Raw genomic sequence first — 23,443 nt, forward strand, 5'->3', positions numbered from 1 at the left:
TTCTGGGTCTTCGCACATTCTCTTCTCACTGTCTTTCCTCCATCTCCTTTGCCTCCCTTTATGTTCTCTAAGACAGTATTTAGCCATTGCTCCCTCTGAGAAGTTTAACCTGACACCCCCACTACCCTCATCAGAATCCCCCCACAACCCCTCCCAGCAGAGGCTCTAATCCAGATTATTATATCTTCACACAGCTTCTCATGCTTTTTCCTAGCCCAGCATGTAGCACACTGTGTGAGTGCCCTTCAAGAATATCAATTTCTTTAGGGCTACGATAGAGCCTTACTGTTCTCCTTTCCTTGCTCACTAGCACAGAACCAAGCGCTAAGAAGTATTCAATAAAAATAAGTCGAACGAATAAATAATAAATCAACACAAAATCCTTTTGAAATAAATCAACAGCAAAATCATTCCTTCCTACACACTCAACACAGCAAAAATGTGTCTCACACAATGTGTCTCAGGAGATTAGTAGTTGGCAAAGCTCTATAGCCAAAAGCAGCACTTTGCAACCCACTTGAAAACCAGGTGATAGTCATTTACTCCATCCAGATTACTACAGGCCCATCCAGGCCACTACAGTGGTTAATGGACCGTTAAATGAGTTGATCCTGGAATATTAACTGATAACCAGAATTAAATGTCTTTCCTCTCCTGTTTCATACACTGCCTATTTAAAAGTATGACTAAAACTTTTTTAAAAAGGAAAAATCACCTAAAAATATAAAAATATGACTGAATGATTGCTGCTGAGAGTAAGAGTCATCTCCTGGCTCAGCCTCCACTTTTCTCTTTCCCCTGCTGGCTACACAGGAAAAGCATGAGGCCCACGGGCACTAACCTGCCTCTCTGGGAATAAAGCGATGAGAAATGTGAGCTTTTCCTTCCTCAAATTGCTTGAAACACATAGCCTGTGGCTGAAATAGCTTGTTTAACAAGGACTGGATTTTTCCTCTCAATCATAGTTCTAAAGCTATCAGTTATTGAAAAGCTGATTTTCAAAGCACACACTAGAACAGCTTTTCTGTACAGCTGCAATGCTATTTAAATCTCCCATGAATATATCCACAAACCCAAGAAAATTCTAAGCTGAAATGCTGCTCTTAGGAAGGACATAGCAAAATAAGACCTTATGGGGGGGGGGAATCCAGGAGTGAAATCTGGCCATTAATTTTAATACTGAAATTATAAAATCAGGCATATGGCTTCTATTCCCCCGTGCTGGAAGAACACCTGAAACCACTATTTGGAAGGGTAGCCTAGAAGGTTCTTCCATGAGACTTTGGCAGACATTAGCAGTCTGCCTTCAAGACATTTTTTAATAGACCTCAGAAATGTGGATAAATGCCGCACCTTCTGCTGCAATGAGGTTGGAAATGGGTGTAGAATAAACATTAAAGACGATGCTTTGGAGACATAGGTCCATGAGGACACAGATCACCCTTGGAAAGAAGTAACCCTTTCACGTTTCTGCTCCGCAGTAAGTCTCAGGTCCTGTCTCCAGGGCTACTGTGGGAGAATCCGCAGCAGCCCCGCCGGTAATCCTGGCAACCTGTGGCAGGCGTCATGCAGGCTGTGGTGTCATGCCTTCATCTCACACACCCAGCACGCCACGCTTCCGCTGCGATCAAGCAGTCCCGCTGCCACCGCTTAGGTGCCTTTGTAGCACTTTATGATGCTGAACCTTCTTTGAATGTCATCAAAGTGAGAACTTTCAGACCCCAGCTAGCTACATTGCAATCTGAGTTTCCTTCATTTAAGACATTCGATTTCATCGAATTACCTCCCAAGTGAAATTATATTGAGCATGAGTCACTATTATAAATATTTCAGAGCCATTCACTTGGAAGCTGTTGATGAAAACAAGTTGACGATATGAATGTTCACTGGGATCACTGACCAATGAAAAGCCTTGATGAGAATTGCTCTGTGTCCCATCAAGTATAGTGTTGCCATGTGGTTCATTTCTACTATTTCTTAGCTCCCAATATAATGGACTTTCCAGCCTGGGCTAAATGAATGCTGGCTAAATTACTGATTCACTTCAAATAAAGAAATGCCACGATATCCCATAGATGTGACAGAATTATTGTAAGATGTAATGCAAGGGGTCTTACACAGCCTCAAAACCTTGCACGATGCCTGCCAACAAATTAGACACTCAACAAATATTTGTTAAATGATAAACCAATGAATATGCATAAGCTGAGATCCTGATGGTTATGCAAAAGTTACTAAATACCTGTGCATTGAAAGTTCCACACAAATGTCTTGAGTCATCCTTTGACCACAAAGCATGAATAAAAAGCTCAGCAGGGCCAAAGAAAATTGGGATCAAATCCATATTCTAAAGCATTGTGTAATTAATAAATGAAAACGCAATGCCATTTTGAGTTCTAGCTGTGCTGTGGAAGCCTGCTGGTCCCCGGGTTTTAAAATACTTTCCCAGAATACTAAAATTAGAACTCTTTCTCATGTTGTTCTTTCCTTTGTTTCCCTAGGAAACAGTGACTTCCAGGCATCCGAGATGACACAACATAGATCGCCAAATTGAATGCCACGCTGCAGTTGCCAAGGAGATAATGTATGTCATTCCTACAAATAACATGTTGTTCATGTCTTCGTTTTCTTTATCTGGCTTTTTAAGATTTTTTTTTGCCTGAACTGAATTCAGATAATGTTCACTGTGAACTGATGGAAACATTGCTTTTTTTAAAAATGTGTTTACCCCATTTCCCAAAGCACTTGATCGCATCACACATGCCGTCTGTGGAAGGTCTGAGCATATTTTATGCCGATTTTGGAACCGATGATTCAGCATTTTTCACTGGGGGGAAAATGCATCCTGATTTCTGTCTGCTAGCGTTCTAAGTAAAGGTCTAATTAAATCCACACCTGGCACTAACATATTCCAGTATAAAATGGCCCAACAAGAATGCAGCTGCATTCAGCTGAATTTACATAGGAAGGAAAGGAGCAAGCAAGCCAGAAATGAAGAGAGAGAGAGAGGAAGGAAGGAAGGAAGGAAGGAAGGAAGGAAGGGAGGGAGGGAGGGAGGGAGGGAGGGAGGGAGGGAGGGAGGGAGGGAGGGAGGGAGGGAGGGAGGGAGGGAGGGAGGGAGGGAGGGAAACATGTTGAGCACATACAGTATTCTAGATTAAACATCTGTAAGATAAACAAAGAGAACTCAACAAATTTAAGGTCTTGGCTGACATCGTCCACCTGGCAAGGGCCTGAGTAAGTATCTGAACTGGAGTACGCCTGATTTAAAAGCACAGTTTTCCAGGTATTTAGCGCTGCATAACCAATCGCCCTGACTACGGCTTTAAGCAACGGCAATCATTTTAACGTCATGTTTCATGGGTCTGGAGGTTGACTGGACTCAGCCAGGAGGCTGTCATTCAGAGTCTCTCATGCAGTTTCAGACAGAGTGGCTGGGACTGGAGTCACCTTGACGGTGTCCTTGTTCGCATGCCTGGCAGTGGATGCTGGGGTTCTCAGCGGGAACGCCTTACTTGAGTGAGGTCTCTCCATGTGGCTTGAGCTTCCTTACAGTATGAGTGCTCGGTCCAAGAAAGGGGTCTCCGGTGGGCCAGCCTCAGAGTGACATAGCACCACTGCTACTGTGGCCACAGGCACACCCAAAGCAAGGGTTAGGGAACACAGACTCCGCTTCGCCTTGCCAGAAATGCATGTGGGGGCCAGTGGGAAAGGGGTCTTACTGCAGCCATCTCCAGAATTGCTTTCTGGTACAACGTATTTTTGGCAATGTCCAGTAATGCTTCAAAAGGCCTGAGATTCAGATTTCACAGGCTCTTTGCTTGGTGGAGTAATTGGGAAGGAAACAGTTTAAATGATCAGTCTAAAAAGAGAAATGGAATAACCCTTAATGTAAACTTGATAAATTGCGAAAAACTGAACATTAGAATTAAACTTTGTAATGAGTTTCTGATTAAAATTTGTGTGCACTGTCAATTTTCAAAGCACTCAGACATCATGAAAACTAACTTGGCACTACACAACTGTATTGTGGCATATCAATATATAAATTACACTATATAATATTATCAAAAAATTGCTTTTTTCTACTTTAACTTTTGGGTTCTTTGGGTACCTGGATAAACGGGAGTTTCCTACATGAATTACAGGTAAACCTGTTCAGCATGGGGCATGCCTCTGTGGAAACCATAGCACCAAATGAATTGCTGTTATAAGGAGTAGCATAGCCCACTTAGAGCTATGTTCTTTATCACCTACAGTTAATATATCAGGAGGCTTCTGGCTAATGTCTTTATCTCGTCAGCACTCTTTAAAATTGCTGATACTGAACCTAGGTAGGCCAGGACCATGAAACCATCTAGCTGATCTGAAACAGCCGTAAGACCTCCACTGAACATTCAATTTGTACTTTCACCATTAAAATAATCACATTTGTTTATCCTTTGGAAATCTATCAGGCTACTATCACAAATAAAGAAAACCTCAGCTAGAAAATAGGATATTACAGACACAAAGGAAGAATACCATCAAGTAAATACAACAATAAGATTGTGGAAAGCTTTCGAAATGGGGCAGATAGACCTGGAATAAACATATATAATGTTCATATTTAATGCAGCTATTTTTTAGATGAATGGCTCTAATGAATCAGGCTGTACTACGTGGTGTGAAATCAGGTTTATCGAGCAGAATACCATAATCCCAAACAGCAGTGGTCTATCTAGAATGTGACAATTGGATTTGACCTCTCTCTTCCCCATATATGTCCAGCATCTATTCTCATTCAGGCCAACATATACTATGAAACTTTAGTGCTTCACAAAAAATACCCTAAAAATTGAAGTGCATAGGAAACACACAAAGCAGACCCCACAAGTAACATGGAAGAAAGGACATCTTGTTCAGTATTTCTCTTCTCATTTTCATACTTCTGATTTCTCCCTCCACATTTTACATCTTTCTGTATCTTGGGTAACCCCCCCCCCCCCCAATGAGAAAGATAGTCTGATAACAAAATTCCTGAGGGCAAAGCAAGAGTATTTGTCTTACATTATAGAACAATGGGCCTGCATCTTATATAAACATTGCAGCACAATGAAGGCCTGAGATCCTTTTTACTTCTCAGTTTTCTTCGTTTTATGTGCCTTGGAACTCTGGCACTTTATAATGCCATGATTTCTAATACTGAGTAGCTAGTCACTCTTAATGGCTACAAAATGACCGCAGAGTAACCAGAAAGTTAATTATAGCCAATAATTATCTCAGATTGTCTCGTGAGATTCTGAAACCCCCCTACTGATTGAAATTTTAACCTTTAACTCTATTAGAGCACACCTATTATAGTCTATATATATCTAGGTTACTATTTGGAAACATTTAACTTAAATGCTTTAGCAAATTTTCAATGCTAGAAAAAGAATGCTTTTTCTACATGTTTGCTTCATCATTAGGGTAACTGTCTAGTCTATTGGTCAAGACAAGATACTTTTGTCCAGAAAAAATGCTAAACTGGGAAGGTACAAGGACAAGCAGCACAAACTTGGGCAGTGACAGTCCAGCAAGGAAAAAGCCAACCTATCCATTACACAGTCATTGAAAAAAATAATGGTTTCCAATGTTTTAGGCATTTGAAGATGACAGGAAAAATTCTGCATGTTTCAAGGTGATTTTTAAATCTTTCCACATTCTATCTCAATAATGCTTCAATACACTGCTTTAAAGTATATGTAGTAATGAATTTGATAAAATAAATCTAGCCTTGTACAAGGGTTTTACCCATTGCAAGTGTGCAAAATGAACGATTTATGGAGTTTTGAAAAATAACTGCAATTCATAAAGAAACACCATGGGAAAATAAGTATAAGAGAAAAAGAACTTAAATATTGAATGCTGCTAAAGGAGAGATTTGGTTTTTTTAATTAACAAAAAATAATACCCCACACAAATAGGATTCACCGTAAAAAATCTCATTCTATTTTTATGAATTGCTCAGGGATACTAATATAACTTTCCGTCAGCAGATCAAGTCCCCATTGAATATAATCTATTTCAGTCTTGTTCCATGGATAATAGGTAACCTCCTTGGTGCCATTTTTAGATTAGCCCTTTGGCAAACATTAAGCAGAAAAAGTGTTAACATTTTTCAGGATCGGCTAAGGCTTTAGCAAAGTGGCTTTCTTGCTTACAGAAGTAGCAGTGGTGAGCTAGGCACGGGGGAGTGTGTCTCATGAAGCTCTGCATCTGTAAAGCCTCAGCTGCTTCAAGTCAAAATAAACCAAACTAACAAAACAATCCTACTGAGGGCAAGGTGACCACAGAGGACCTGCCCCCATCAGCCCCAGGCACAATGAACACAGCTCCAAGGCTATAACATTCTCAGCTCCAACCTGAATCTTTGTCTTGAAAACAAATAAACTAATTAATAAATTTTAGAATGCTGTCATCACTATAATAGTAGGACATTTTCTTACTAATTACTGTAAAAAAAAAAAAAAGGGCAGCTGATAAAGCCAATAGTAAGTCAAATCAAGGCCTCAGCTTTAGTTCAGAAGACCATAGGAAATATTAAGAAAAACATACTATGCCATATGATCTGAGTGGAACGTGTCCTCTCCTTAAATTGACCAAAATACATAATAATGCCCTTCAATCAAAAACATGTTTTACATAATATTCTCTAATTTATTTAAGTAAAATAATAAACCAAACTGATGTTTCTTAAAACGTCTACATCCTCTGAGGCTAAGTGAAAAGCTAGAGATTCAGTGATGTATATTATATTGTGGAAAAATTAGCCCCCTCAAAATGGCAAAAGGAACATTGGCAGCTTATATAACCAGAAGGAATAAATAATCTTACTCAGTAGCTTAAGGAAAAGAACTTGCTGAAAATATAGCTAAACATTAAAGGAATTTGTTTCAAGTGGTTGTACATTTTTGAAGATGACTCAGTATTTTTTTCACTCTGAAAAGAAGTAGTGGACCATTCACATTGCTAACATAAATGTTAAAAAGATCACCAAATAAATACAAATTTTAAACACCACAAAAACCTTTTGATAATAAAATTTCACCAGGGAAAATGTATGGTTCTTTCATATGTTGCTCTCCCAGGCAGTCATGTCTCTATTTCAGTTGTATGAGGAATGAAATCAATTAGTAGGTGTTTCTTGAGCATATGCTAGGCTCTTAGCAAATTTGTGCCAGATGTGCCGGAGAAGTAATGGAGGAAATGGAAAAGTAATAAAAATCCAACAATACAATAATAGCTTATTAATTATATGGCAATTCCAGAATAATCGCTAAGTTAGTCCATAAATACCACAAACTAACTAATGATATTTACAGTAATGAGCTGGCTCCTTTCCTTGCTACTTTCCTTCATCTGCTGACCATCAATAAAAGATACCTCGGCGAGGCTGAGTTCTCTCAAAAACCCTCCCAAAGTTTAGCATGCTTCTTTACAACTCCCTTGGTCCCTCAGAATATTTGCTCTTCTTGATTATTTGCATCATTAATCACTTCATCGCCTGACACCATAGAAATTTGTTTAGGACAAAAACTATCTCTTGAACTTCTTTAAAAATTTCCCCACAATCTTTAAAACATTCTTCTGAATATATGTTGTAAATAAATATTATATATTTAATATGTTAATACACATAAGGTGGATTTTTTTCCAACTAAAAAATAACAGTTAATGCTTTGAATGGTTTTTAAATGTTTAAAATGTCAAAAAAATTGGGAAAACTATGGATTGGTCTACAGTTTGTTGAAATGGCTGTGCTAAATCAATTAGCGGTTTTTGTTTAGCACTGACAAAATCCATATATATTTTATGCAAAGTTGGAGATGAGGAGGGTGTGACTTTGGCTTCTATGTAAACTGAACTACTCGCTAAGGGATAGGGCTTACTTATCAATGGGATAAAGGTTTGGAGCATGGCTTACATTTTCTGCAATATGGAGATCAACACAATTTTCAGAAAAATTAGAACTGGGATGGGTAGTAAGTTTGCAGCAATAGTCACAGTGGAAGGTAAGCAGTTGTGGTTGTAGGTTATATTTAAGGGACAGTAATTTCTAATGGTTTTAAAACTAGACTTTGGAGCCAGACTACTTTGGTTTAAATCTTGGCTCAGTTACTCAGCACCTGTATGATTATGGACAAATCACTTAGGCCCCTTTCCGCCTTAATTTCTTCATCTGTAAAATAAGATGAAAATAGGACAGGATTGCATGTAAAATGTTTAACATAATATCTGCAACATGGTAGCACAAGATTAGTAGCCTGTCTCCTTAATGAGACTAAGTTCCTAGGTTTTGTCTTTGAAATCACAGTGCCTTGCATGGTGACTGGTGCATAGTAGTTGCTTGGTAAACTCTGGTTAAATGAGTAGCTGAGATTCGTCCTCATACATTAGCAACATGACATTTTCTTAAGAATAAACACATGACACATAACAAAACACAGCTGGAGATAAAATGTAATTTGGATATTCTTGTCAACTTAAATCATACAGCTTAACAATTGTGCAATTAAACAATTACTCATTGCTTAAAGAGCATTACTACCTACAGAACATTCTGTACTGAAAAAGGCATGGCTTTGGGGAGGTACAGTTTATATGAGATTTAAAGAATGTCATTAAACTACTGTCACAAGCACACCTAAATGTGAAGTGAATTGACAGTCCTGCTTCAGGTCCTTGTTCAAACTTCTAAAGAAAGAGATTTTAAACTAAGTCAAGAAATAAAGAAAATAAGGATGAATTGAAAAATGAAAGTTTTTTGCATGCTAGCTTAAACTATTTTAAAAACAGCATTTCTAAGAGGAGCTTTGAGAATGACTGAAATGAAAATCTGAAATTGTCCTAGTTTGCACACCCCCTTGGAATGGAATGAAGCTTGTATATTACCAACCGCTGGGAAATCATTGTATTTAACATCAAGGTCACTCGCAATCACTGATATCCACGCAAATGATATGACTAAAATGACCAAAGGACAGCCAGCCATGCTTTCCTCATAATGCACAGCCGCACTTGTGGTTTACTTAGGCCTTTTGTTTTGCTTTCTTGTGTTTTCAAAGCATTCTCCTCAGTTCTTACTTGCTGCCCACTGGCCAAGCCCACCTGTTGACAAGTGTGTCACAGAATGACAAGAATGATTATTTGCTGTTCTAGAGGTTCACAGTGACCTAGCTCTAACTTACCACTTAACATCTGCCTGATGTTCACATTTACTCCAGCAAGAAAGAATTTTGCATAAGAGGCAAATGTTTTTGGAAATTGGCGATAAATATACTGATTTTTAGAGGCACCACACTTCCTATTGTCTGATTCCTATAGTTGGCTCATTATAATCCATCAATAAACAACTATATCTATTACATACTGTGCTATGTGCTGTATGAGAAAATAGAATAAAGCCATGATCAATTTTACTAAAGAGCTCGCCACCTAGCTAGGTAAATATAGCAAATATGTGAAACAGTTCAAGCAACATACTTCAGGATATTATAAATGATAAATTATGTAATGCACACCTTAAAGAAACAAAGGCTAATAATCATGATAGCCATTATTTGCCAGGTACTAAGCATTGTGCTCAGTACTTTCTATGCATAATGTAACTTAATTCACACTGTAAACTTTTGTGGTAGGTTTTATTATTAACTCCAGTTTGTGGATGTGGATCCTTGAGACCCTATCCCAGAGATCCTTGAGATCAGCCTGAATGAGCCAAATATGGAAAGTAGGGCTAGAGTCTGACTTTGACGAATGGACAGTGAAGAAGGAGATTCTCCAGAGTGTGCTTGGATTATGGAATCCAAGGTGTACCTTGAATTATTTATACATTTTAATATTGTCTTTTTCTTAAAAACTCAAAGCAGAGCAAAGAGCTCTTTGACTTTAGAAATATCCTTGTAACAGTCTATGAACACTTTAAAATTGAAAAGTCTGGGAAGAACAGTTACAGTGGAAAGGAAACAGGCAAAGAAATTGAGTAGCTGAGGAAGGAAAGGCCAGCAGTGGGGAAGTACGCACAAGTAGTTTTAAAAAATAGTCATCGTTACCCTGTGATAGGAGAAAATGCTCTACTATGGAAATTCCCACCCACCTAAACTTGAACTAATTCGCTTCCTCATGAACTGTGCTTCATTCCCTCCTCTCGCCTAGTGAATGATGCCACCACCCCATCTTCCACTTCCCTCACCCCAAATTCCTGATCGGTCAGTAAGGCTTGAGGCTTCAAAGTATAGGGTTTGCTGGCTCGACCCTGCCACTTACCAGGTAGATGGCCTTGGACAGAGTACTTGATCCCTACTTATTAATACCCTCACTGGTTAAAACATGGATAAAAATAGAACATATATGATAGTTTTAAGAATTAAATTGTATATGTACTATCTTTTTATTACTGGCACATATAAAGCACATAGTTACGTATTTTTCAAAACATCCTATTAGTCCAAATCACTTGCACCAGTGAGACAGAAAGTACTCTGGGAAGTAGTAAGGGCATGGAAGGACAGAACCACAAAAATGGACCTCAGCTCAGATACCGAAAGGACCGAGTCAAAGGCAGAATCAAGGTAATGCTGAGCCAAAACAGAACAGCTGCTTTTGCCTCCTGAGATACTCAGAGACATACTCAAGCTGCCTGCCCATTGCTGCTATTAGATTCTGCCAATCGGCCTTTTCTCCTTGCTTCATGAATATTCCATAAACCATAAGCTTTCCAATTCCCAAAGAATAGAAATGGTCACTTTACCCCTGCCAGGCCATTAACAGTTCATAGGCCACATACAGTAACAAGGACTCAAACCCCTATTGAGCTTAGCCAAAGGACTATCGGATGACCAGACGCCATGTAGATGCTGAAGTCAACTCCAAAGAGGAGCTTGAACACATTTTAAACAAAGGCAGCATGGCTGGAATAAACAAATAGCCATACAAGTTGGAACACATATTTGAATGAGTAAATGTCACCTATCTGATGAGAATCTCCACTTAAACTCCAAGCCTTATAAGATTTTTAGAATATTTCTTTCCAGTAACATGCTTTAAAATTTTGCTCTTAACGCAGTTTCCCCTTCTGGAGTTCCTCCTCCTTATTTATCTCTTTATTTTCTTCTCTCTCCCTCAAGTTTAATATGTCCTCAACCTTCAGAATCAAACTTGACATTGAAGCTGTTCAATGACAACTGACGCTCCAAAGCCAGCTGTGCCCTGTCAGCAATCTGAAGTCAGGAGGCTGGGCAGGCCAGCCCATTAATCACTGTCTTTAGAACAGACATTCTCCAAGTAAGCTGCTGTGGAGATCCAAGTCATCACACAGAGTCACGCTTCTAGGGGACATAAAGCATAGGATGTCTACTCTGAACACGTTTATTACAACATTTCTTCCCAACCCTTAAATGTTATGACTCTATGCCTTTCACAAACAAATCTCATCTCCATCCTGATTATGCCATTTGCACGCAGCACGTGGGCCACGCTGCCGACAGGAGTTACTGAATCAGAGTAGCCTTAGCCGACTCAACCAAGCGTTTACCAGCAGTGACAAGTGCTGTAGTCAAGAGATATGTGTCAAGGAGCAAATAAAGTATCACTGGTTTCGTTCCCACATTTGGAAATTCTGTAGAATAGTTTTATTCTGACTAAGTGGTACTTTTAAGTATTTATGATATTCCACTGTAACACTAATGCAAGGAGTCTCATCGCTTTGCAAAAAGGAAAAAAAATCTACAGCGATTCACTATAAACAGAAAAAAATTACATATGTAAAATGTCTGTGCATCCAGAATCTTTGGAAGTGAGCAAGCCTGGGTCTAGAGGGAGTTAATAGCTATATGGGAGAGTCAGTATATTTTATCATTTCAACATTACTAGAAAATCATAAGTAGAAATATGTTGTTTTAAAACTTAAAGTTAACCACTAGCGATATAAAACCATGACATACAGCTTACACAGTACATGAGAAACAAAAAAATAAGTAAAATTTAGCAATGAAAATATAATTATAAAACTTAATATGAAAAAATATTTTAAAATATTATAATCATACCAAATAGAATTAAAGGAAAAAGGCATTATATGGGGCCAAAAAGTTATTTTGTGATTAAATGCATAAATTGATATGGAAATGGGGCAGTTATGAATCAACATATTGGATATCAGAGCATCAAAGTCTATAAAACAAAAATAGCTAAAATACAAAGTGAGTGAACATAATCACAATATTAGTAAGAGGATTTTTCATATCTTTTTTGGTATTTGAAAGATTAAGAAGAGGTGACTAATTAAGAGAGTGAAATAATAATGTTTTAAGTAAAATTGATTTAATAACTAAAAATCAACTTTCAAATTGCCATGAAACATTTATAAGCTTTCAGCATAACTCAGGGTGTAACAAAAACATCAATAACATTCAAATCTGTACCAGGTAACATTTCTGAACTAAAAATAAACAGTGAAACAGTGGAGCTAAATAAACAAACAAAATCCCATTTGGAAACTTTAATATTGTCTTCCAATAATTCTTAGCTTATAGAGAAAACCAGCAACATAATTGCAGAATATTTAGCAAATAATTGTGATAATGTCATTTATCAAAAGTTATGCATATGACCAAAGCTATATGCAAAGGGAATCTCATTGTAATAAATGGAAACTTTATTATTAAATAAAAAAACAGCGAAAATAAGTTAGTGAGAATTAAATTTAAGAAGCTAGGAGAAGAGTAACAGAATTAACTTGCAGAAAGGTAGAATTAAAATAAATCATGATCATTAATTAAAAAACAGGAACAGTAAATTAAATAAATAAATATACCCAAGAGCTGATATTTTTAAAAAAGGAACAATAAATAGAATTCTTCTACCAAGGTCTCAACACAACAAAGGAAAGCAAATAAAACAACAGTAAAAGGTAGAGAGGGCTACCTATGGGGAAAGGGAAAGGGAATAAAACTGCAGATAATCAGTTTTTTTAAGTAAAAAATATATAGGAAATCCATTCTAAATGAATTCCTTTAGAGGACAATGTAAGCTATCCAAACTTACTTAATGGGAGGGCAGTAACTTTCCTACCTGCTCACATGCCATTCTAGGAGAACCAGGGCCTTCTAGGAGCAGTTATAAACCGCGGGACCCTAAACAGTCAATCCCTGCCAGGGTGAACTCCAAACTGCCATTTTCTCTCGGAGGACTTACTTCCCTGACCGCCTGTATTTGGAAGGAAATCCCATCCTTCTCACACTGTCCAGCTCTCCTTCAGCACTGTCTTAGCACTATTACCATCTAACAACCCAAGTTATTATTATTTATCATTTTAAAAATCATCTGTCTCCCTTTCTTTGTCTTACACACTTAAATGTAAGCTCCATAGTGTAGGATATTCTTTTGGGGGTGGAGTATGTGTATTTTTGATTATCAGACCATAAACACAGTCTGCCTGTCATTGGTGTTAACTGTGTATTTGTTAAATGAATAGGAAGAGAAAAAGAAAGAATGAATAAGTAAGTAAGGGAATGAGTTATTACCTATAGAGAATAAAGTTGATGGTTTATATACACTTTGATTAGGGCAAATACAAACAAAAGGAGTCTTAGACAGCCACTTGTGGTTCTTATACACTACAATAAAGCTGTGTATAAGTGACCACAGACACTTTGCCGATTCCAGAAAGAAGCTGGTAAGTGAGAGTGAGTGAGAGCAGAGCATCTGAGGAGGTGGCTGAAGGGAGGGCGAGGAGGATGGGGAGGGGCCGGGAGGGGGGTTCCTGTCCGCTTTCTCATTTTCATGATGATCTTTCCATTTTTGTACAGCTGTGAATTACAGTAGCTCTTGTTAGGTGTCCACATCCTTTTGGCTCTGTTCCTTTACAACAAGAATTCTCAATCTTCAATGTATATCAACTGCAACTATGGGTCTTCCTATTGCTTTTACTTTCTTCTTTAATACAAGGGCACAGGCCCCACCCAGCTCCCTGTGATAGTTCAAATGTGGGGCCAGGTTAAGAACGGCTGCTTTACTTTGTTCAATGAACCCTACTAAAGCATATTTCCAACCCACTCAAAGATACCCGCATGTTCCTCTTAATAGTATACAGAAGATGCTGCCCCTTTCTCAGCAACTTTTAATGTTGAAAAGGACTTTCAGACAACCAGTGCCATCTGGCTCATCCAAAGCTGTTTAAATTCTAAGCCATTAACCACATTTATAAAGTTTACATTTATAATTACCCTTTTGTATTTTTCTGGATTTTTAAATAACTTACAATTTGTCATTAGTATTTCAAATTCTCATTTCTCCCCCCACCCTTGATGAGGTAAATTTGACCAAGAAACTCAAATCTTAAGTTGAAGGAAATTGAGTCAAATACCTGCAGAGGTGCTTCAGGATGCGTTGCTCTGAGCACTGGAATAGCTGGAATTTCCTGGAGGGCTTTCGATGTCTTCTTTTTGGCTTTTTCTATTTGAATATTGGTAAAATAATTGACAGCAGCAAACTCGATAAGGGCGGAAAATACAAAAGCAAAGCAGACAGCTATGAACCAATCCATGGCAGTGGCATAGGACACTTTGGGCAGAGAATGCCGGGCACTGATGCTCAACGTGGTCATGGTGAGGACTGTGGTTATTCCTTCAAAGCAAAAGAGCAAGAGACAAAACGCTTTACCATTACTTCTGTGTGAAAACAAAACAGAACAAAACAATGCAAAAAAACCTAGGGTTTGGGTGGGTGGTGTGGATGGTGGGGTAACAAACTTTCTAGTTCAAACCAAATCATCTTTAATGGAAGATTCTAATTCTAGTGGTTTAGTGAAATTATTAGCATGGGCTTTTCTACTGTTGGCTAAGTGTGACTTTGATTAAGTTATGAAAACACCTAGTGTATATCGTATCTCAGCCAACATTCCTGAGAAACTCAACACACACACCTAATAGAAAGTGCTACTCGTGGAAGCACTGATTCTCAACCAGGAGTGGCAAGTTGGTAGCACACAAGATTGGGGCATCAGAATTTCTGGGGTAGGCATAGTCCACTGCTATTGAAAATCACTATCAGAAGAAGTACAAATTATAGATACTTATAATCTTTAATTGAATATTACCTATTGAATTAAAATAATAAATTTTACTAGTTGTCAAAGGCCTTAATTTATATAAAACAATAAAGGTATATTAATGGAAAAACAGATTTCTAGAACATTTCAGTATTAAAAACATTAGACATCTACCATCCATCAATATATGGTTGGGAGGAAAATATTTGCAACAAGAATAGAGGTACTTTTCTTCTATCAATAGGCTCCTGAAGCATGTCACCTCCAGGAAAGCCTTTTCCTCAGCCTGGCAAAAGGAGAGTCCCTATTCTGAATGGAAAAATTCCACTTGCCACTGGAACTATAGAGAAATGAATTATTTAAGGATTTTAATATTTGTACAGTTGTCCCTTTCTGTATTTTTGTCTATCTTTATATCTAATCCATGCTGTCTAGTTAAGCTTGGAAGTTTCTGTGGGGATTTACTATATCCATTTGAACTCATTCTATATGATGTGTACAATTGCTCCTTAATTGACATGCCCAGTGGTTCGGTGATGATGACGACAAGGACAATGATGGAGGCATCTAAACTATCTATTCCAATCCATGGCTATCCCTAGCTGAAAGCCAAACTGTGTATGTTAAACCAAAGAGATTGTGAGCCTCATGCAACAATAAAGGAATCATAATATTTTGATTTAGGGAGGAATTATGTCTTCTCAACTCAGCATTTAATTATATTCTTTCTGCCCTGTATTATTTCTTAATTGTTCCAACTTTATTGGATATAGCCTCCATGAGAGCAAATGTGTCTAATATTGCTTCAGCATTTACCATAATATATTACATTGTGCCAGGCACATGATAAATGCACAGTAAATAAAAACCCATTTTTTTCAGCTCCTCGCCAATCCATTTCTCTCCAGTCCCTTCTGAACTGTCAATGTTTAGAAAATGAAAAATTAGAAAATTAGAGCAACTGTGCAGCATATGAGCTATAGATCTTAAAACATTCCATAAACTATACAGTGAATGGAATTGGAGAATTTGGTTATATTCCCTTTTTAAAAACATTTTGTGGTATTTTTAGCATTTTACTAGTATAAAATAGATCTTAAAATGTAAAATGTGTTTTTTTGTCAAACATAAAGGTACCTAAATCTCTATGAAAATATAATATTATGAATTTACTGGATTTTGTTTCAGAAAAGGACCTTACAAAGTTAAGGCTTCCTTTTTAAATCTCAGAAAAGTAGCATCATTTCCATGCTGGCTATGAGATGCATTGAATAAACCCTAAATTAATTTTGAAAAATTTTAGCTACAGAGATGAAGATAAATCAGTTTTTCTTCTTTTTCATAATAATTTAAGTTTAATGGCCTATTAAGTACCCAAGAATATCTGACAACTTTCTTAGATATATTTCTTCTAATATCATAGAAATTATGCTGAAAGTACTTGGAAATAAAATATGGAGAGTGTGGCTTAATAAGAAGAATATTACTCAGAACTTAGAAAATTCTTCAGAGACCATAATGTGATATGTGATAACAAATCAAAGAAATGAACCAAAAAAAACCCCCAAAAACAAAAACACTGAAGTCAAATATAAGCAACTTAGAATTCCCCATGTTGCTTTGAACATTTTTTTTTCTTGGTAATAGAACAACTTATCCCGAGGACCAAAAGTAGTGCTCTTCATTGTCTCCTGCTGTCATATGAAGAAATTACCTTATTAATGTTGAGTAGTAGAATATTAATGCAATTATTGAGCCATGAATCCAAAAGTTACTTTCTGATTGTTAACGGATAGATCACCAAGTTCATGAAGATGTTAAATGATGCTACAGGCATCAATGCAAAAAATATGCATTGCTGGATATGTGGCCACTTTCTGTTTTTTTCATTATTTTCAGTCAACTTGATTTTAAAGTTTGTAGAGTAGCCCTCCAGATATTATATTTCATATTTTACGGCTGCTGGCAAAATTAAGAAATTAACCGGCATAAACAATTAGCTAAGTGTTTGAAGTGCCCATCCCTTTAGATATTAAAAAGTTCTCTGCATGGAGTTCAAGTTTAAAGAACTCCTAGCATGATAGGGAAGTGCTTATTCCATCTACTTTAGGTGGAGCATTTGGTTAAATAAACAACAAATGACTCACAAACAGCAGCCAACCCTTCAGATAAGAAGCCATGCTTCCCCTGAACCCAGGAAGACAGTGCATCTGTTTAAATGGCTTAGCTGGCACCTACCCTTGAAAACATTTCAATAACCATAGAATATTTTTGACATGTTCACGTACTGATGCCAGCCCGTTTTTAGAATGCTGAACATGCACCATATTGGCTGGCCCAGGAGCTGGGAGAGGACGTGTGTGAGTAGGCTAAGGCTATACACAAGAGTAAAATCCTGGCTGCTCACTCCTAGAAAAATGAACTAGTAATGATTTACATATGCCAGCTGGCATTTGCTCAGGTTTAATGTTTTACTATGCTGGAATAATTAGAAAACTTAGAGTCATATAACTTTGGAGATAGAAGGCCTTTGGAGGAATTAACCTCGCTCTACTTCTCATATTTACAATAAGTTTGTTTTTTTGTGGTTTGTTTTGGTTTTGCATGGTCTCTAGTGAATACCTGATCCAGCCAATTCTCTTTTTGAGTAAAGTGTAAAATAAGAATTGGGGAAGATAAATACCAGCCCAGAATTAATTTTTTACCTCTCATATGAAATAGATTGCTAATGCCCCTCAAATACTTAAAACTTCACTGTCTTAGGAATATACCATCCTAGAGCCTCATTGAACAGTCTAATTATTACCATTTTGACATATTGAAGACTTAATTGCTAGGCATAATTTACCTGGTCAATCAAAACCAATATCTTGTCACGTGAACACAAGACAGAGGCAAATGTCACATTTCAAATTGAAAAAGCTACTCAAAAAGTATCTTAAGTGCATATCCACTCAGCAGGTCTGGAATTTTCCAAAAGTACCCCATATCTTTATACCCCCTGTGAAGGCAGAAGTCAGAGTAGAAATGGCAGAATTCCCACAGTTAGATAGAAATTGTCTCGGGTCCATCACTTTTAAGTATGTGACTTCAGCCAACTTTCTTAATTTCTCTGAGTCATTTTCCTTATTCATAAATATTAATAACTCCTACCTCGTTGAGTTATTGTAAAGATGAAATAAGATGACCCCTATCAGCATATGGCAAATCTTATCATAATTACTAATAGTATTACTAGTATCCTTACTACATGCTAATTAATGTCCTTATATTGTCTTCTCTGGGTAGGAAATGTTGGTTGGGTACAGCTGTAATCAATGCGATCCCTCCCCACAGCACTGAACATTTTTATTACTTAGGGATATGTTAGACAGAACAGTGGCTACCAGTTTGTAGCCAACCAAGGAAGCATTCAAAGTTTATCAAGCAATTACAATAACAATAAAATACAGAGAACATTCACATTATACTATCAAGTAGTGATTCTCAAATGAGGTAAATGGCAGCATAGATGCCATACTAATAAATGATACTCAAATAATATTTACTGTGTGACAGGCATAGTTCCAAGTGCTTTATCCAAATTAACTTATTTAACCCACATGGCAGCCCTGAGGATTTCATCCTGTTTTGATACATGAGGAAACAGGCAGAAGTAACTCACTGAAGGTCCACAGCTAATGAGTGTAGACCCTGGGGTTAGAACCCAGGCTGCCTGGCTCCAGAGTCTGCCCCACGACACCATTGCCTCTTCATCAGAGGCACTAAGAACGGGTCAGTATTTTCTGTTCTAGTTCTACAGGACCATAGAAAAACGAACATAATGTATGTACAAGTGATGTTATTTTTATTTTCAATGATGATAATTCCCCAAATACTAATATTACTTGTACTAGGCGAAGTTAAGGGATGTTGATCTGCTGCTGGGCCTCAGCAGACACTTCCCGCGCAGTCAGCCGGCCTCTGAACACAGGTGCAAAAGGTTAGTGTGAGCCCGAAACGAGACAACCTAGCGGAGCGCCTGCTACACAGTAGAACAATGTTGTCTTTCAAAACAATCAAAAATTAAGAAAGTCAAGTCAGAATAAAATTAATCTCCTCTATACAGAAGTATGGGCGAGAGTAACTAACATGTTCTGAGCGCTCCGTACACCCTGTAACGAGTACTGCACTAAATCTAAATTCTCACTAGTCTCTGAAGAAAGGTATTATCAGAATTTTATGGGTGGAGAAAATCAGTGGCAGATCCGAGTTTTAAATCCCGACCTATTGTAGTCCCAAACTTACGTTTATTGCTTTCTCTCTTTCACACCTGTTTTTAAGAGTTGAAGTTTACTCACCGCTTGCAATGTGTGGTTTTTCTTTCACTGAACCCTCACAACTCTCTGAAGCAGTCTGTGCCATTACACATGCTCACAGCCTTCCTAAGGTCAACCCTGCCCTCTCCCAATGAACCCTTCTGGGGCTTCCCCAGTAGGATTTCAATGCCTTTTCTAAGATTAAATGGGGGGGGGACATGGAAAATTCCCCACGGTCAAGTCCACTAAAGACACTAAGACCTCCTTGTCATCAGTTCTCTAAAAGGATGGGGAGGTGGGATGAGAAGCTGCCAGCCCCCCACCACCCCCAGTTCCTTCTCACCAGCACCCCTTCAGCTCCCTGCGATAAGGGCTATTATACCTCGCCTTTGATTCCACACAGTAGCAAAAGTGGAGGGAGACTGGTATCTCTTGTGAGAACTGTGCCTCCACTCCAGAGAAATTCTGAGTGTTTTCCTTCTGATATCACTACCGAGTGCTTTCACTACTCACAATCCACAGAAAAATAATGGGGAAATACACTCACTCGAATAAATACCATAACTAATTTTGTTTAAAAGCATGACTGATATGTAAAAGACTTACTTAACAGCTCTAAAAATTTAAAACTCATGAGTTCTGGACTTCATATAGTTTAGAATATAATACATAAAAAGCCACTATATACACACAAAAATATGTTGTGTTCAGAAAAAAATGCACATAGAATATAACAGTGCGCTAATAAGCTAAGCATATAATATATAATACCTTCCAACTCAATTCATTTAAGCCGTTTGCATTTTGTTCGTCTTCATTAACAGGCAAATGATTCTAGCCTTTCGTATTCATTCAGCCATGCCTTTTATTTGTTTTATTTTAAGCTCCCAGTGCATTTCATTTTAACACCTAGATATGACTTTAATTCAATTACACAGCATTAGGCTAGGAGCCCAAGAACACCACCAAAAGTGAAATTATATCCAGACTCACAGTTAGTCTTTACCTGCCTGGTCTCAATAAGCAAAAACTGACAGTCCCCAAAGGAAGAGATGAACCGCCCCTCTCCCCTCAAGCTCTATCACTTTGTACGAGCTAGATAAAAATGAAAGCTTACATGATTCTTAACTCAGCACAGTCTGATATATTACTGTTTAATATTTTCTTAGAAGTGATATTCTAAGAGCTATTCCCATGAAATCATAAGCAAATGTAATATGAGCAAAAAAACCCAAGAAATGAATTGCAGTTACCAAATACAGTCCTAGCTGGAACTGATTCCTTATTTATCCAGAAGGAAACTTGCGAAAGAATCACTGTCATAATACATGGAATGTACGTCTGAATCATAAAATAACCCATCTTCCGTCTGAGGTGGAAGTATACCGTCATAACAACATATTCACCTACAAATAAAACATGACGAAAATGTGTTATTGGTTCTGCAGCCAGTTTTTCAGTGGCTTCCAAATCATATTTCAGACCAACAAAAGGCATTTGAGGCAAAAAAATGATCTGTTGTGCTGAGAAATATTCACAACAGATCAAGAAACATCGAGAAATATGTAGTTCTTAACTAGGGGGACTGAAAAACACTTTTGTTTTACACAATGATTAAGCAATTTAAGAAATAAGCTATAACTTTAAAAAAAGTTCTTACAGTGTTTTCTGTTTTAAAGGCCTAGCACTGTGAAAGCAATTAGCTTTCATTTTCAGCATCTTTTGAGAGAAAATTTAGACCTTTTATCAAAAAATCACTAGAAAATGCAAATGCACACACACATAGAGCTTAAATTTAAAAAGAATTGAAATATACAGATAAACATTTTATATACACATATGGTGCCTTACTGCCTTAGTTTTAGGAAAGAGCTGTATTTCTAAATGTTATATATATGAGAAAAAATAAAAAGACACATATATAACATAGAGCCATATAGAACATCCCCAATTTCAGGAATATTTTATTGGCATTTAGACAAAAATCTAAAATGCTAATAAGGGAAACAAACAATAAGATTTCTTGTAGCTGCTGATAAATATTTTTAATGTTACCTCTAAAAGGAACATATTAGAGAGTTACTTAGGAGTCAGTAGCCACATTCTCAAACTGTAAAACCCAAGATTCAGAAGCCTCAAATCCCACTCATTTTCAATCTCACTGGCAGGCTAGGAAATAAATGTTCTCAAAAAATGCTCTTTTCCTGGCAGTATGTGTATGTAAGGGAATAGTTTTAGAATAAGCAATAATCAGCCAATTTTTCCTATTAAATATGATAAAAACTAAATCCTATGATTCTTTCCATTCACATTTAAAAAGCAAATACAGATCAAGAATCATAAATAATAATCATACATCTACCCACGTGACAGCTTTAACACATACCCTTAATGTATATTGTAGCTAAGCTTTACACTTTGCTTAGAGGGAGGGCAGTACCACAAAATCGGGCAGAATAAAAGAGATTTGGGGGAAGCACCAGAAAACGAGGAAAATCCAGTGTCCAAAAGTCAGTGGTCAGACTTTGTTTCAGAATTCTGTTGAAAATAATTTTAATATCATTGATTCCTGACTTTTGTTTCTGAATAAGAAAACCAACTCCCATCTCAATAACTCAGAATTGATTTTAAACTAAGATTATAAATATAAATTTTAAAATTCTGAACTGTGCCCCGCTGGCGTGGTTGAGTGCCTGCCCATGAACCAGGAGGTCCAGGTTCGATCCCCGGTCAGGGCACAGGCCCGGGTTGCGCACTCGATCCCCAGTAGGGGGCGTGCAGGGGGCAGCTGGGTGATGATTCTCTCTCCTCATTGATGTTTCTCTCTCTCTCTCCCCCTTCCTCTCTTTGAAATAGATAAAAACACATTTTTTAAAAATTTCTGAATTGTGATTTATGCATCAACTCTATTTCTGGAAACTTTTTGTTGTCCCCTGAAAACAGTAGCTGTTTCCATGACAAAGCTAGGACAAAACTCCACTGCTAATGCCAAGCAGCACGTTGACTTTAACTGTTAAACATCTCACCCGTGATGGATTTGATGGTTTCACTTGATACGGTTTGCCCAATCAAGTCATACTGAACCAAGCTGGAAGACTCCTTTGGCACTTCCACCGATTTCTCGGGACCTTTTGTCCAGGTATAAATCATCTCACTCTTCGGGTACGCATCTGAATAACAGCACAGAATGTGGTCAGAGTCAGCGCTTCTTTTCGTCAGCACCGATGGTCAACAGTCTTTAAGAATATTATGCTTGTTCAAGAAAGATGGAATAAATGAAAACAATAACCATGATTTATTTAAATATGTTTTAGATTTAGAACACTGGACAGAATAAACAGCCTTGCATATTTCTTTTATGCCAAAAAATTAAAGGAGGAAAGAGTAACACTAAAGCAACTAAAATGCTATATCTGCATCAATGCACTTAGATATGTTTCCTAATAAGTACAAATGCTTCCAAGTTGAAAAGCACAAATAATACGCCCCCCCCAAAAAAAGTAGTCAAATTACTACTTCTTTCCATTCTTGACCAATATTAACTCTTCCATCCTAATGCCAATTAGATACATATGGAATGTTGCCTATAATAATACAACAAAAACAAACATAAATCCTGCTGTTGGGAGAGCTCTCCAGGAGTCACCTATTTCCAGACTCTGCCTCTGGGCAATGCCCATGTTGTCTGGGAATCACGCTACAGTGACAACTGGCTATGCTGTTTGTAAGGCTCTCCAGGGAATATAATTACACAACCAGTTCCACTACCTTTAAACTCTTACAATCAGGACATTTTCCCTTCTTTCTTCAACAAATCCCTCCCAGCAGCAATTTAAGCCCATTTTCTATTATTCGATGTTCAATGCAAATGGACACCAGCTGCTTGCTTACCAGCCTACCCAGAACAGATAGCTTGGCTCCCACACAAGTAAGCTCAAAAGAACCGAGATGAATAGTGTACTACCCTCCACAGGCCTTTCTAAAATGGCTAGAGAGCAGTAGGTCCTCGATGGAATTGTTCAGTTCTACAAAGGGAGTTGATACCTAGGGAGACTATCTTTAAAAATGACTT

General features: G+C 37.6%; 1 protein-coding gene across 1 annotated transcript in view; it reads right to left on the minus strand.

Annotated features, from left to right (window-relative positions):
• Positions 1-23,443, minus strand: part of GABRA4 (gamma-aminobutyric acid type A receptor subunit alpha4) — a 58,780-nt gene that overhangs the window by 17,699 nt on the left and 17,638 nt on the right. The window contains exons 6-8 of the mRNA XM_081159061.1: positions 22,398-22,541; positions 20,625-20,777; positions 14,390-14,649 (exon numbers count right to left, since the gene is read on the minus strand). Of these exons, the coding sequence (XP_081015187.1) occupies positions 14,390-14,649; positions 20,625-20,777; positions 22,398-22,541 (557 nt within the window). The remainder of the gene's footprint in view (positions 1-14,389; positions 14,650-20,624; positions 20,778-22,397; positions 22,542-23,443) is intronic.

Source organism: Miniopterus schreibersii (assembly GCF_964146895.1).
Source record: "Miniopterus schreibersii genome assembly, chromosome: 1".
Classification (NCBI taxonomy): Eukaryota; Metazoa; Chordata; class Mammalia; order Chiroptera; family Miniopteridae; genus Miniopterus; species Miniopterus schreibersii.